This window comes from Ipomoea triloba, chromosome 13 (genome assembly GCF_003576645.1).
Source record: "Ipomoea triloba cultivar NCNSP0323 chromosome 13, ASM357664v1".
Lineage (NCBI taxonomy): Eukaryota > Viridiplantae > Streptophyta > Magnoliopsida > Solanales > Convolvulaceae > Ipomoea > Ipomoea triloba.
Genome location: NC_044928.1, coordinates 28,314,785 through 28,331,601, shown reverse-complemented (window position 1 = coordinate 28,331,601; position 16,817 = coordinate 28,314,785). Strand labels below are relative to the sequence as shown.

The 16,817-nt window shown below is 35.8% G+C and overlaps 3 protein-coding genes across 3 annotated transcripts; 1 reads left to right on the top strand and 2 right to left on the bottom strand.

Annotated features, from left to right (window-relative positions):
• Window positions 1-527: 527 nt before the first annotated feature.
• On the bottom strand, window positions 528-3,450 carry LOC116003170. The gene is made up of 3 exons (XM_031243335.1): window positions 3,003-3,450; window positions 2,012-2,395; window positions 528-1,238 (listed from the first exon to the last, which is right to left on the bottom strand). The coding sequence occupies exons 1-3, from the start codon at window positions 3,406-3,408 to the stop codon at window positions 871-873; spliced, it is 1,158 nt and encodes a 385-aa protein (XP_031099195.1). The 5' UTR covers window positions 3,409-3,450; the 3' UTR covers window positions 528-870.
• A 1,678-nt stretch (window positions 3,451-5,128) lies between these two features.
• LOC116001027 (ribosome biogenesis protein WDR12 homolog) lies at window positions 5,129-9,599 on the bottom strand. Its single transcript, XM_031240928.1, has 14 exons — window positions 9,257-9,599; window positions 8,821-8,921; window positions 8,370-8,476; window positions 8,082-8,117; window positions 7,890-7,975; window positions 7,427-7,494; window positions 7,212-7,322; window positions 6,975-7,109; window positions 6,591-6,734; window positions 6,191-6,299; window positions 5,909-6,045; window positions 5,778-5,813; window positions 5,587-5,684; window positions 5,129-5,451 (listed from the first exon to the last, which is right to left on the bottom strand). Exons 1-13 carry the CDS (start codon window positions 9,417-9,419, stop codon window positions 5,592-5,594), a joined length of 1,326 nt encoding a protein of 441 aa, XP_031096788.1. The 5' UTR covers window positions 9,420-9,599; the 3' UTR covers window positions 5,129-5,451; window positions 5,587-5,591.
• A 2,673-nt stretch (window positions 9,600-12,272) lies between these two features.
• Window positions 12,273-15,165, top strand: LOC116001444 (zinc finger BED domain-containing protein RICESLEEPER 2-like). The gene is made up of 5 exons (XM_031241321.1): window positions 12,273-12,490; window positions 12,746-14,143; window positions 14,254-14,480; window positions 14,903-14,958; window positions 15,154-15,165. The coding sequence occupies exons 1-5, from the start codon at window positions 12,273-12,275 to the stop codon at window positions 15,163-15,165; spliced, it is 1,911 nt and encodes a 636-aa protein (XP_031097181.1).
• The last annotated feature ends 1,652 nt before the right edge of the window (window positions 15,166-16,817 follow it).

Sequence of the window (16,817 nt, the reverse complement as noted above, 5' to 3'; positions counted from 1 at the left end):
GGGTGACTTAAGTGGCAATTTTCTTTGGGCTCTTTGCCTCTTTGGGCCAGCTCCGGGTCCACCCATGTCCTAGTGGGAATTGTGGATTGTAGAAATCAAACCTAGGTTCTTCCGAAATTCTTTCCCACAAAGAAAGCTCACTCGCCACTTGAGCTACCCCATTGGGTTATGGACCAACTCCTATGCTTGATGGTATAATTTGCCCGATTGTTATGCCATGGATCCGAATCCACCTTGCAAGGTGGACTCGTATCCATGTTTACAATTTTAAAATTCTATGTTCATAATTATAGAACTCTATGTTCACAAATATGAACTTAAGTCCACCTTACAAGGTGGACCTGGGTCCGTAGCATAATTTGCCATCATATAGCAATGAAATAAATTACTACAAAATGCTAATCGTGTCAAAATAAATAAAGACGCTAATTGATCTGCACACATGTTAGTCTCCTTATAAACATGCTTGACAACATAACCAATCTCTCAACAAATAATTCAGTAAAATCACGCCGGAAGAGTGAATATATACCATAAGCCATAAAAGAACTTGCAATCCAAACTTTGTCAAAACATACGCATCAATGATTTTTTTTTTTTAGTTCCACTGACCCTATTACATTGTAGTATCTGTTCATCCATACATCATCTCTACACAGACTCGACCTCTCATTTGGGAGAGTCACTACATAAGATCTGAACACAATGTTTGACATCAAAATCATTAATCTAATCACCTACCCAACAAATAAAAGTGATGGACTCCAATCCAAATCATTCCCATAGCCCCAAACGTGTATCATTCCAATTCAACTCCTCTAAATCCATTCTCCCACCAATCATCATCTACCAAAACACAAACACAACCTCCTAACTAATCTTGAGTCTCCGTCTTTTATCCCCAAACCTCGAGAAGAAATTTGCAAGCATGGCAAAGAAAGAGCTCAAGATACACAAAACCCAGGACGCAAAAGCCAAAACCCAGTCTTTAAACTTCCTCTTGGGAAGATGGGTTCTATCTGACTGTAAAAGCGACCGGTAAACTGCTTCTGTCAAGGCAAATGCCGACACCGGATCGCCTTCTTCCGGCAGGATCCCACTCTCCGACAGACACGCTATGTCGTAGGCGCCGGTGGTCTCCGATATGCCCAGAGATTCGCATAGCTTCAGCCTGGTTTCCACCCTCTCCTCGGCGGTTAACATGTCGCCATGTGTTAGTATCAAGATTGGGTTCTCATCTGCCACCATTTTACACCACAGATTAGTTGTTTTAATTACTTCTGGCCCTGCCCTTATTGCTTTTGTTACAATCAAAAGTTTAAGCCAATATTTTTACTGGACCAAATTTTTTTTTAGTTTAGTTTTAAATTACTTTTTGTGTTTAATTAGATCATCGAGTATACTGATTTTACCCAATTGAATCCTATGTTAAGATATCATGGTAATTTCACATCCATTAATACCTAATTTAATCTTCGACTATAGCAGTTTTATCCAAATTAAACTTTTAGTATAGTGGTTTTACCCAATTCAGTCCCCGAGCTACAGTTATTTTTCTCAATATAGTCATTGATTATAACAGCCGAAAACTTAATTGGTTAAAACCATCAAAGTCGAAGATCTAATTAAGCACAAAAAAATCATTTAGGACTAAATCGAGAAAAACTAGTATAGTCGACATTTTTACTATGTATTTGTTACCTAATTTAGTCTTTCAGTTATTTTTTCAATCAAATTTGAGGACAATACTTTTTTTTGAAAACAGCATTTGGTATGGTCAATCCAACATAATTTACTTCATTATTGTCCTTTTCGACTACGATGTCTAAAAAATATTAAATTTTAATATTGTCCTTGATTGAAGGACTAAATTTGCACAGTAAAAAATTCAATTTTGGTTCAATTGAAAGTCACGAACCAATTTTGATATTATAAAATAGTGGAAGAACCATTTCTGGTATTAACTCAAGATAATAAAACGGAGAAAAGAAGAAGAAGAAGAAGAACTCACTTGATCTCCTAATGGATGGGGAGTGAAAGATCATGTTTATAGCTTCAACATGCTTCAAATCACCAGAACTGAAATCCTTACAAGCTTCTTCCATGTCAGCCACCACCATCACACAGTTAACTCTCCTCTTACAATACTTATTGGCACAACGCCCAATGGATTCCATCATCTCTCCATACTCACCAATCCCACGATCATCACTCCCTCTGCAACATGGCTGGTTATGTCGAACACCATCCGACATCCACGACCAAACATCCTCCATTCCCTCGTCCATTTTGTCGCAGTCCAATCCCCTAGTGTCGTACACGCAAAACCCACTCTTCATTGATCTCAGAACATTGTGTTCTTCCAACAACATCGTCGTGAACTTGGTCGATTGGCCTAAATTCAACATGCACAACATAAATTTAAGGAGATGATAGCAAGATTTTCTCGCATAATGGAGATGTTTGGTGAATAGCTGTTAGTTGATTAGGTTAGTAGGTTTGGCTGCTTTATAATTGTAGATAAAAGTTTGGTAAATTAGCGGCGGATAGCTGATTACATGTAAAAATGACTTTCACGAAAAGTTGTTTGAAAAAATTACTTTGAACAGTATTTTGGAGCAGTAAGATGTTACAAAAAACTAATTAATCAAACATTTATATTGGTTGTTTAATTAGCTTTGTGTAATACCTTATTGCTTAAAAAAAAACTTTGCTCATAAGCAATTTTCTTAATTAGTTTTTTGAGAAAGTTATTTTGTATGTAATTAGATATCACACTAATTTATCAAATATCTTTCTACAATCAGTTAAAATACTATCAACTAGTCAAACTCGATAATACAATCAGTTATAAACTATTTACCAAAACTTTAACAACGATATAAAAGTCATATAACTGTGATTTGGAAGTGATGGGTATTTGGCAAACCGACAAATATTACTATAATTAACAATTGAAATAGTGATTTGCAGAGGGGAGATCGATGTGAAATTTTACTTACTTGAAGTTTGGGCGAAAGGGATGAGGCCGGATCGGCCAAGAACGCTGTACATGAAGTTAACGAGGGAGCTTTTGCCGGAGCCGGTGAGGCCGATAAGGAGAAGCGTGATCACCGGCGGTATATCCATATCCGTTTTCTTGATCCCGCCGACGGGAACCCACAAATCTCCGGCTTTGTAAGACGTGAGCTTGAGGCGGAGGAGGTCTAGTCCCTCCATGGATATAAAGGCGAGTCTCTGCATTTCTCTGAGGAGTTTGAGCCGCGGGGAGAGCCCGCCGGCGGCGGCGGAGATGTCCTCCTTGAACTGGCCGCTGTCGTCGAACTCCGGGAGCGTCCGCCACCACCACGCGGCGGTTTTGGGGTGCTCGCTTTGATCCTCGTCGCTTAAGGACAGTTGACTTCTCATTGTTTTTCTGTGGCTTATGAGTTCTGATTGAGGAAGGTGGATCCAACGTTATATTTCAAGATGGGGTTGGATTAATTAATGTTCTTTAATTTGTGATGCTCATGACATTTTTAAATATAGTAACTCAGCTGAACATCTTGATTTTTGAGACAATGATTAGTTGAGTCAGAAAAGATTTAGCATTTGTATTCAACTGAGTTATCATGATTTACATCTTTCGAGCCGGACATGGGACTCTTAAGGTCGTAAACTACTAGTACAGAAATTACAGATACAGAATTTGAAAGTTATTTGTCTACCATGCAAGGTAGATCTGATCCATGGTATAATTTATAAGGAATAAAGAATCAAGATGTTGAGTTTACATTAATACATTTAATAATATAAAATTTCGTTATAAATATACTCTCTTCTTAAAAAATGGCAATAATTTTTAACGGAAAAGCAAAGCTATTATTTAAGTAGAAATGGGTGATAGTGATATCATATTAAAGGTCACATCATATTAAATCATTATCACGCTATGTTACTTTAGCAAAAAACAAAAATAAAAAATAAAAAAATTGTTCCCAACTATTTTTATAAGAAACTGAAGATAAATTTTAAAAAGAATTGTAACTCACTTTTACGGTCTTTCAAGATTTTGGTTTTGAAGATTTAGTAGAGTAGGTTAAACTAAGTTATCAATCTTATTTAGATTTGTTAATCAATCAAAATACATTTGACTTTTCATGAGTTCTTCATCTTTTTCTCAATTTGGTAAACACACTACCTAATTCTTTTCAATTTTCATTTTATTTGTCTTAATTCGATAAAACTCACTTTTTATTCACGTGAGTACATGACACATGTGAAAGCATAATATTTTTTTTTTTTTTTTTGAGAAACACGTGGAAAGTTTTGACTGGCATCCTTAGCATACTATGTTAATTTAATTATGATAAGCTTTTTTTGAAATTAAATTATGATAAGCTTAAGATGCCAATTTGATTATATTTAATAAAAATATATGATATGATGTTTTTTGGCGGATTCATAATTCAAATTATTGAACAATTAGCCATCTTTCCAAACACCATTTGGTTTAAAGGAATTGAAGCTTTATAACGGCAAAGATTCTTATAATTTACAAATATAAAATTAATATTAAGTAAAAGGCTAAAGTGTCATTCTACACCGTAAACTATATTAGATTATTCATGCCGCATTGTGAACTTTCATAAGGTCTATTTCAATACACAAACTATTAATTTTTTTTTCATCTAGCAAATTTCCCAGGTTACCTAGATTTCCCAGGTTACCTACGGGTTATTGAATGGGTGGCGGCTGTGATCCTGAAATGAACACAAGAGACGGAAGAAAGGACAACTAAAAATGGAAAGATGCATGCAGCATGAGCAAGTTGATTAGCTAAGAAAAAGATAACTCAGGGCCATGCCAAATTCTCTCTGTCAGGACACATGATTGTGGGGGATTTGGGGAGTTCAATTTAGAATACATATATTCTAATAATTCATTGATGATGATGAACTAGTGGACACAGAAATTTCTGTAAAAATTCCAACTATAATTTATTACTCATATCATTATCACTTAAATATATATTATTGACATATCTCTACTTATATAAATTTTTGTGTGACTAATAATAACACTTTTAACCTTGTAATAGAGTCAATAGTACTCAAAAAATAATAATAATAACACTATTAGACTGATGTGCAGAGATGCAGTGGTGAATTTGATTCATCAAATCAAAATCTCTGAAATTCATATTACTGCAAAGCTATCCTCAACAGAAAATAGCTCTGCCTCTGTTCAACATATTTCCCATTCGGGTGTACAAATCCGGGCAATGAACTAAAATAATATAAATTAGTATATAACAAAACACTAATGAATTTTTCAAGTACCTTACTGCCTTACTGATCAATTATATCCTTATCAAAATTTGAACGAATACAGTATACAATGCAACAGCATAACATCAATTTTTGAGTGCCAATGAAAAGCAAAGTTGCATCTTGCGTGTATCTGAATGAACTGAAAGTATAGAAACGAACAGAAATGCGAGGCCAAATCAGTAGAAGACCAAGCTTTAATGTTTAAATTCAAAAAGCAAACTTCTAAAACGTTCATTTCGATGCCAGACTCCTAAACACATAATGGGAAACATACCGCTGTTACTGCACTGAAAGTTCTGAAGATATGCAAAGCTTCGAGTCAGCTCCACCACTTATAATGCTATCACCTCTCCACCAGGCAGTACATAATACCTAGGTTGAGTAAACCAATTATGCTTTAGGGATCATAGATTTCTTTTAGTTTAAAATCTTCAAATGGTAATAAAAATCAAGTTAATGGAATACCTTGTCCTTGTGTGAGTCAATGACAGTAAGTGGCCACTGTAATGCAGAATGGGTTAGGTTGGACATGTGAGAACTAAAATGTTGTGCACATAATACATTAAACAATTGAAAAGGAAAAGAGGATCTGTTACCGCTGTTCTCAAATCCCATAACATAACTTTTCCATCGTAGGATGCAGAAACCAAGTGAAACCATGATTTATCATGCCATTTGCAGGCAGATATCCAGGAACTGTGTGACGAGAACTGGAAGATAGGTGCCAAGGAATCTGCCCAACAAGAATGTTATGTTAGAGACCACTCCTTATCTGCTTCGTTAAATACACAAATATACTCATCCATGCATGTGTGGTGGGAGGGGGGAGGAAGGGGGTGGTGATTGTTAGCAGACACTGGTTTGAGCCGTATAGTCACCTGGTTTCCGAGGGTCCCATATCCTCAATATAGGATCAGAACCACCAGCAGCAACGAGGGCAGAACTTTCGCCTCCAACATCAAGACAGTTAATGGCTTTCCCAGAAAACTGCAAAGAGTAGTGATTGGTAACTATAATTTATTGTATTCTATATAACAATAGGCATTGACAAAAAAAAAAAAAAAAAGGCATGTTTCAGTAATAGCTAAAGATCACTATCGTAGAAGCGCGTTATTACAAATGTGAGTTGGTTTTGTAATATCAGAGAACACAAGTCAAATTCACTCCTATGTGTACAATTTCTGATTTATTTCTATAATGTTTTGCTTAGGAAAGAGGTTGTAAATTATTACTCTAGATGAGTGCTTGTTAAAAGAATAAGGGATCCATGTCACTCACCATGTTCACTATATCTTTGCCTGTCTCAACATCCCAACTTCTAATAGATCGATCCCAGGATGATGAATAAATTGTTTCATTTTTTGGCCAGACAACAGAAGATACGCATTGTGTATGCCCAATGAGTGTAGATACTGCCTCCCCCTGTTCAAATATAACTGTTTAAAAACCACAAAGCTCCAACTTATATAGAGGCAATTTAGGAAACTCGTAGCATTCAAGGCCAAGGGACAGCATAATTTCTAATTGTTTACAAGGAACTTTTATGGAGATAACACAATTTCTATGCTATTCAATAAAAGGGTTCCACTTGCAATAGGAAATCAGGTGAAAAAAATCTTCAGAATCTTATTCCTAAAAACATAAGTAGATCCCTAGATTTACCTCTGTTTGAGGATCATCGTCTTTTTCCTCTTTTTTCCCTCTTTTCCTTTTTTTAATGGATACTGTTTCACTAACTGCATCTGAATCATTTGCCTGCCACAAATTGATCGTGCAATCCCAGGAACCTGAACACACCTAAAAATCACATTTTAAGAAGGTTTAGAAAATGATTTCTTGGAACTTTAAATGCAAATTGTAAGAAAAGCAAACCAATAAAAATAGAAGTAATAGACAGACCATTTCTCCAGAGGGCTGTGCAGCAATGCTCTGGACAGAAGCATTGTGTCCACGTAAAATTTTATAGGCTCTAATGCTCTTTGGTTGTTCCAGGATCTCATCAGCATCAATCTTCCAAGCAAAAAAAAAAAAAAAAAAAAAAATACTCAAGAGATTAGCACTTTATCAGGCAAAGAAACTTCATTCTATATCAAGAGCAAAGGCATTCTTATTACCTTCCAAAACCTTACAGTTCTATCTTTTGAAGCAGTCGCCACCAGTTCATCACCACCATCTACAACACCTAGTAAGAAAAATAATATTCAGAAAAAATAAAATAAAAATAAATAAATAAGAGGAAAATGAACACATGGAAAAGAAGCAAGAACAAATCAAATAGTTTTTATTATTGGCAATAATGATCTGAAGCAATAGCACATACTGATGCATTCCAAAAAATAAACAATGTTGCCTATAAATTTATTAATCATGAAGCAAAGACCAATACAATTCCAATTTTACACAGCATTAGAGTAATAGATCCATTAGATGTTCTACATTCAGCAAACTCTCAAATAAAAATTTAATCTTTAACATATGCTTGAGTGTTTTATCGAAATTCACTACAGCTGAACTGATATTTGGATGTTGCAATAAATAATTCAACGTATTGATAGAAATCATCTCCATAACCCATACCTTTTGGGTTGATAACACAAACAGAAGTCACTGCATTAGTATGCCCCTTCAATACATGAGTACAAGATCCAGCTTCTTTCCATAACCTGGAAATGGTTAATATCAATCATACCTATCTTGTTCCAAAGGCCTAAAGTGCTATGAGTATAATAAAAATAGCAAAAACTACTACAGCTAGTTCTTATAGATTACCTTCCTACACCATCATAACATCCTGTTACAATGAACCTGTAAGATGGCATACACAAGCATATGATTACTGAACAATAGAGTATATAACTCAAAAATACACTTAAAAGCAAAATGATTAAACTGCATGATATTATAGATCCCAAAAATAACGGACAACAACAGATTTCTTCAGAGTAAAGGGGGAAAAAATGACAGACTAGAAAGGTACAAGACAAGAAACACATATCTACAAGTCACAAGACCCAATTACTTATAGGAAAAATAACGCCAAGGGATGATCTTTCTTACTTGGAATTTGAACCATCAACAGCACTGACCCAATCATCGTGCAAAGAAGGCTCTTCTTCTCTCCTTGGAGCTACTGCCTTAATGTATTCAATATCTAATATCTTTTCCTGTAATTAAAAACACTAATATTTAGACCAAAAGAGGATATTTAAATAGAAGTTAGATCCAATTGATACGAAATATGTTCAAACAGCATCTGGAGTGTTGCCAATGTCATGGAAAGATTTCAAGGCACTTGGAAGCACATCATTTGTGATGAAGTTATTACACTTCAGTTAATGTGTTGTGTGTGCACCCGTGAATGTATAAAGAAATCAGGAAACGGTGCGGGGAAGGTACACCCAATTATCTTCTGGAATGCAACAAAGGGCAATATATCTGCCACAAACAGATCATTACATAGACTCTATAAATTTGCTTTAGGCAGTAGAAACCAATAACGAAAACTCACAGCAGAAATTTTCTTCGCAAGGAGGAACTCCTCAAGTGACATCCTAATTAATTCTCCACCAATGAGAAAATCAAAAGGCTCAGGTTTCCAATCATCATCCCCTGATAATCAATCGGCAATTATGCTTCAGTATACAGACTAAACAGCTAAACAGAAAAAAAATTGCATAGTTTAAACTAACTATCAACATGAACTGCTCTAGCGGATGATATTAGCAACCAAATCAACTTGAAGGATATGCTGCACAAAAGAGAAGCCGCAAAATCTAGTATAAAGCTTAACCAACTATTACAAAACTAGAGCTAAACGAGCTATATCGGATGATATTAGCAACCAAATCAACTGCCGTGAGCATTTCAGCCAAAATAGAACTATAAGTCAAATACAATGGATATTCGTCAAAATTTCGAACAGAACTATTGAGCTTGACGATTACCAGCTTTGAGAAGGTTGTTGACGACGGCAGAGAGGCCCAAGCGGGTGAGGTTGGACGGGATGGCTATGGAAGTAGGCGGAGCTTTGAACGGAGGCTTCAGCTTCGTCACAAACCGGACATGTACCCGCTTTGTTGCCTCTTCAGCGTCTATATCCATATTCATCCTCTAAGGCTGTGTGTAGTGTGAAGAGACAATATTGAGGACGAAAGAGCTTGGCGGGAGAGGGTGGACAAGTCGATAGAGCAGTACTAACGGCGCCGGCGGCGTGAGAGCGGAGAACGGCGGCGAGAGAGTGAGAGAAGGAGAAAATTGGTGTAGAAAGAGGCGAGGGAACTCAGTGAAGGAGGCGGAAGATTTTTAGGGCAAAAACAGCATGCCTATGTGGCAGGCCACGTCAGGAAATTCTAACATATGGAGATTTATTTATTTATTTATTTTTTTTGAGTTTTATTTATTTTTAATACTAAAGAAATCTACAAACGAGTAAGGGTGTGTTTGGTAACCCGTAAAATGACTTTCGGAAAATATTTTTCGAGTTTCCTGTGTTTGGCAACGTCCGGAAAATGTAGTCAACGGAAACTGTTTTCCGTTGACCAAGGAAAATCAGTTCATTTTTCCGGAAAGTGACTTACAGAAATTTTTTTCCGTAAGTCATTTTACGGAATCGCCATAATAGCTGTTTCGCATGTTTTCAACCAAAACCAAGTCGTATCACTCATGACCATGGACCAAGGAGGTTGGGAAACCGCCGAAAATCTTTGCTACATTTTTTTTTAATTTTTTAATTTTTTAATTTTTTTTTATAAATTCTATTTTTTATTAAATACCATTATTTTAATAACTATTATAATTTTTATATTTTAAATAAAACAATTACAATGTTTAATTATACAATTCTATCCATTTTCCAGAAAATGAACCAAACACACAAAAACAGTTTTACATAATACATCCAAACACTGGAAATGAAACTGTTTTTCAGAAAATGACTCATTTTCCAGAAAACATTTTCCAGCTTTCCAAACGGACCCTAAATATGTTCATGAAATATACACTGAAAAAAGTAAACAAATTGAGGAAAAGGTGTTACAAAGAATCAACAGTTGACTCCATTGATGCTCGAATCCACTCCCACATGATAAGAGTGTAAACCAGAACACCAGGTGCCACTAAACCATAAAATCTTTGGCCTCTCAATGTGCATTTGAAAATTATTTTGAGTAATTCGACTACTACTATAACTACTCTCTAAAATGTTGAATGAACTACAACTTAATCTGTTATTGTTAAAATAATAGTTAATAAAAGTAGACAAATAATAGTTCAATTTTGGTCTTGCAAACACATCAATCATCCTCTAGTGGTCTAAAAGGATCCCATAATATATTGTTATCAAATTGTGGTTTATTATGTCGTTATTTGTGTATCTTGTTTATAGCTACCACTATTATATTTGCAAAGTTTCCGTATTATTTAGAGTAAATGATTGTTACATTAAATTCTTAAAAATTAAACAAATGATTATTCTTTAAAGTCATACGTACAAGTTATATAATATGGATTGTATTTCTAAAAGCAACCCCATACATAGGGCTGTGCAGAAACCGAACAACCCAAAAAAACCGATCGAACCGCGGTCCGATCAGACGTAGCCGAACCGGGCCGAACCCGAACAGTTGAAACCGAACCGAAGGACCTAAACGACGTCTGTTCATCGGTGGCGGGTAGGGGAGTCCAAAATCTGGTCCGATCCGTCCGAATACCCGATCTAAATTAGGGATCCCTAAACCTAATAGTATACGACGTCGTTTGAGTTGTAGTATATATATGCGCGTTGCTTGGTCTCTCCTCATTTGCGCAGTCGCGATCTCTCAGATAAACCGATAGGGTTTTCTTCTCTGAGTTCTCTCTACTCTCTAGTCTCTCACTCTCTTGATCTCTTCTGACTTCTGAGTTCTGATTCTCCGATACTGAGTTCTTACTTCTGAGTGATTGTGTGAGTGTGTGACTGTGTGAGACTCTCAGTCTCTCTACTCGATTACTTCCAGTTCCTGGCGGAGTGGCGGTGGCCGTTGCCTGTTGGCCGTTGGTTCTGTTCGACTGTTCCAGTGTTCGACACATCAACTGGTGGAAGCCCGTAGGCCGGTGGTGGACGGTGAAGTGGTGAACCTTTCGTGGTGATATATGTTCTAGAAGCCCTTGTTCTCCGGGGAATTTGTGAGAAACGAAGTAGGTGTTCAAACCCTAGTTTAATATATTTGATTTCTTAGCGATGTCTTAGTGATTTTGTGATTATTTGTGTTATTCTGGTGGGAGCACTGACTGATTTTGTGATTATTTGTGTTATTCTGGTGGGAGCACTGACTCATTGCTTGTTTATTGGTGTTATTCTGGTGGGAGCACTGACTCATTGCTTGTTTATTGCAAACCCTAGTTTACTAAAATTGATCTCTTAGCGATTTTGTGATTATTTGTGTTATTCACTTATTCTGGTGGGAGCACTGACTCATTGCTTGTTTATTGCAAACCCTAGTTTACTAAAATTGATCTCTTAGCGATTTTGTGATTATTTGGTGGGAGCACTGACTCGTTGCATGTTTATTGGGAATTTGGGATAACTTAATCAGATTATAATGTACTGATTAAGTGGTGGAAGCCCACTGTATTGAAATCCTGATAATGATGGACTGGGAATCAATAAATTCCTTTGTCTAAATAAACAATAAAACAGTATATCTGTATATGTTTATCAATTACCCCCTGAATCTGGATTTCTTTGTCTAGTACTCTAGTCAAGTACTCAAGTTTATGGATGTATGCCCTTAAATCACTTAAATGTATTCTCAATAAAAAACCACAATAAATAAATTGTGTGTTCTTGGAAAATGATGACACTAAATGTGTCTGATTCTGGGATATTATGTGTAATTGTCTGATTCTGGAGTACTTTGTCTATTACTCTTGCAAATGAATCCTACTATGTGTCTATGTGTACTGATACTACCCATGTTTTAGATGGATAATATCAGTATGCCTGGTAGTCAACCTCCCAATTCTTCAGTTGAGGAACCTACGGTGGTGGAAGCCCAAACTGTTGAGGCTAATAATCAACAGAATGAGCAACCTCCTCCTGCAGTTTCTGAGAAGAAGAGGAAACAGGTTGAGGCCAGATCACTTGTGTGGGATCATTTTGTGAGAATAAAAGACAGAAATGATGTTACTCAAGAAGGGAGGTGTGTTTACTGTGCCAAAATATATAAGTGTGAGTCAAAGAAACATGGTACATCTTCCTTAAGAGCCCATATGCAAAGCTGTTTGAAAAATCCTCACTCCAAGGATCTTAGGCAGTCCCTTTTAACCTTTCAAGCAGTTAGTACCTCTGATGCATCTGAACCTACTGTGGGAGAAATAGGGGCCTGAGTATTTAATCAAGAGTCAATTAGGAGGGCTTTGGTTGAAATGATAATCATAGATGAACTGGCTTTTAGGTTTGTAGAGGGAATAGGTTTCAGGAGATTTATTGCTGTTGCATGCCCTAGGTTTATAGTTCCATCTAGGTGGACTATTAGTAGGGACATCCTAGTGGTCTTTGAAGAGGAGAAACTGAAGTTGAAAGCCTTTCTAAGGGAAAGCACTCATAGGGTTAGTATTACCACTGATTCTTGGACATCCATCCAAAGAATTAACTACATGGTAGTGACTGCCCATTTCATTGATTCTGAGTGGAAGTTGCATAAAAGAATCATAGCATTTGTCCCTGTTACATCTCACAAAGGGGAATATCTTGCAAAGGCCGTAGAAACTTGTTTGCTTGAGTGGGGTTTTAGGAATGTTTTTACTGTGACTGTGGATAATGCCTCATCTAATGACACTGCTATGGGGTTTCTTAAGAAAAAAATTGTGTCTTGGGGAACATCAACTGTGAAGGCTAAATACATTCACATGAGATGCATTGCCCATATCCTTAACTTGGTTGTTCAAGATGGCTTGAAGGAGTGTGATTCTTCTGTTAAAAAGGTGAGGGAGGTTGTCAGATATGTTAGGAATTCACCTGCTAGGCTAAAGAAGTTCAGGGATTTGGTTGATTTGTTAGGAATTGAGCAAAGGTCTTCTTTGTGTCTAGATGTTCCAACCAAATGGAACTCTACTTATTTGATGTTACAATCTGCTTTGACTTATCAAAAAGTCTTTGAATCTTGTGAAGAGTCTGATAGTTCTTTCAAATCTGACTTGGAATCTTGTGAAGAGTCTGATAGTTCTTTCAAATCTGACTTGGGTGATTGTGAAGAGTCTGATAGTTCTTTCAAATCTGACTTGGGTGATTCTGTGCCTTCTGATAGTTCTTTCAAATCTGACTTGGGTGATTCTGTGCCTGATTTTATGGACTGGGAATCTGTTGGCAGTTTGGTGCAGCTGTTGAAATGTTTTTATGATATGACAGTTAGGATTTCTGGATCTTTATATGTGACTGCTAACACATTTTTCAGTGAGATTTCTGATTTGTACTGCCTATTAAATGGAATGGTGGAAGCTGGTGGGGCAGTGGGCTTTATGGGGGAAAACATGAAATTAAAATTTTCAAAGTATTGGGGTGATATAGACAAGATGAATCTTATGATTTTCTATGCAAGCATTCTAGACCCCAGGGATAAATTAGAGTATATGCCTGTTCAAATCAATCATATGTATGGTGAGGAGAAAGGAAAACCATACTTTGCTAAAGTTCTTACTGGTTTGAATGAGTTATTTGATGATTATTCTGCTGGCCAATCTGTTCCTGCTTCTTCTGTGTCTGCATCTGCTGGTAGTGCTAGTTCTGTATCTGCCTCTGTCCAGTCTATTGGAAGGCCACGACATTTCCTCAAGTCCCAGATTAAAAAACAAAGGTTGGAAGCAGGGGGGAAAAAACTAAACTGGATATCTACTTGAGTGAGGCAATAGTTGAGGAGGATAACTCCTTTGACATTCTGAGATGGTGGAAGATTAACTCTGAAAGGTTTCCCATCCTTTCTAAGCTTGCTAGGGATGTCCTAGCTATTCCTATCTCAACTGTTGCCTCTGAATCTGCTTTCAGTACATCGGGGAGAGTATTGGATCCTTTTAAGAGTTCATTAACTCCAAAAATTGTGGAAGCTTTGGTGTGTACCCAAGATTGGCTTAGGCAGCCAAATACTCCCCTATGTATTGAGGAAAATCTGGAAGACTTGGAGAGGTTTGAAAAAGGTAGTACTTTTTTTTTTAACAATTTTACACAACATTTTTTCTTTTACATATTTACAAATCTGATTAACTGATTTAACAAAGTACTTTTTTTTTTTTTTTTTTTTTTTCAGAGTTTAATGTTGATCGTGGGAGTGGAAGGACTCTTGGTTCTACACTGGCTACAATTCCTGCAATTTTATTCTTTACAATTTACATTACTTGAATACTTCATACTTGTCAATTATGTATTTATGTTTACATTACTTGACTAAGTAACTAACCTCAGTTGGTATTTTTGAGGCCTTGGTAACTATATGTTATTAGTTGCTGCCTTGATGCCTTGATTGCACTGGATCACTGTAAGTATAAAGGCTGTAAGTAAGGCTTGGTAACTTCTGTGAGTTGCTGCCTTAGTGCCTTATGTATGGTTGTCCCTTTTATAGTTTTATATGGCAATGATGAAGCTTCCACCAATAAACTGAAAAGAAGGATTAAGTTGGTATGTTGCTCTATACATATTGTAGCAATTTGCCCTTAATCTAAATTTGATATGAAAAAATGCTTCCTGAGCCAAGTAGCCAACTGCCAACTAATAAGTAATTACAATTTACAATTAAAGTTTTAATTATATAATCCCTTATTGCCTTTACAACTAAACTACTAATTCTTTTCACTAACTTGTAACATTTCACAGGAAGAGGAGTAGGTATAAGTCTTTCATCTTTGGATATTGGATTTGGATGGCTTCAATGCTTCTTTCATTTCTGTGATTCTGTGAATGTGAATTCTTCCAATTTCCAAATGTTTTGTATAATTGTATTTGCAAGTTAAATATTTTTGTCTGTGGACTGTGGATTGGAAACTTGTAATTTGTAATTATGCCATTCCATTTTGGTATGTAATTATGTAATAGTACTTAGGTCTTAGAAGTTACTAAGTTAGAACTTCGAATGAATGATGAATCAGTTAGTACTTAGTAGTTAGTAGTACTTACTACTGAGTACTTAATTACTTAGTACTTAGGTACCTAGTAATTAGTAATAGTAAGACCTTGGTACTTAGTATCTAGTAATTTCTAATTAGTATTTGCAAGTTTAGTATTTAGTATGATATTGAAGTATATATATATATATATAGTTTTTCAGTAATCTTAATATATTTTCAATTGTTTTTTGCATATATTACAAATCCGAACTACTGTCGGATATCCGACCGAACCGACCCCCCCCCCCCNTTTTTTTTTTTTTTTTTTTTTTTGCAGAGTTTAATGTTGATCGTGGGAGTGGAAGGACTCTTGGTTCTACACTGGCTACAATTCCTGCAATTTTATTCTTTACAATTTACATTACTTGAATACTTCATACTTGTCAATTATGTATTTATGTTTACATTACTTGACTAAGTAACTAACCTCAGTTGGTATTTTTGAGGCCTTGGTAACTATATGTTATTAGTTGCTGCCTTGATGCCTTGATTGCACTGGATCACTGTAAGTATAAAGGCTGTAAGTAAGGCTTGGTAACTTCTGTGAGTTGCTGCCTTAGTGCCTTATGTATGGTTGTCCCTTTTATAGTTTTATATGGCAATGATGAAGCTTCCACCAATAAACTGAAAAGAAGGATTAAGTTGGTATGTTGCTCTATACATATTGTAGCAATTTGCCCTTAATCTAAATTTGATATGAAAAAATGCTTCCTGAGCCAAGTAGCCAACTGCCAACTAATAAGTAATTACAATTTACAATTAAAGTTTTAATTATATAATCCCTTATTGCCTTTACAACTAAACTACTAATTCTTTTCACTAACTTGTAACATTTCACAGGAAGAGGAGTAGGTATAAGTCTTTCATCTTTGGATATTGGATTTGGATGGCTTCAATGCTTCTTTCATTTCTGTGATTCTGTGAATGTGAATTCTTCCAATTTCCAAATGTTTTGTATAATTGTATTTGCAAGTTAAATATTTTTGTCTGTGGACTGTGGATTGGAAACTTGTAATTTGTAATTATGCCATTCCATTTTGGTATGTAATTATGTAATAGTACTTAGGTCTTAGAAGTTACTAAGTTAGAACTTCGAATGAATGATGAATCAGTTAGTACTTAGTAGTTAGTAGTACTTACTACTGAGTACTTAATTACTTAGTACTTAGGTACCTAGTAATTAGTAATAGTAAGACCTTGGTACTTAGTATCTAGTAATTTCTAATTAGTATTTGCAAGTTTAGTATTTAGTATGATATTGAAGTATATATATATATATATAGTTTTTCAGTAATCTTAATATATTTTCAATTGTTTTTTGCATATATTACAAATCCGAACTACTGTCGGATATCCGACCGAACCGACCCCCCC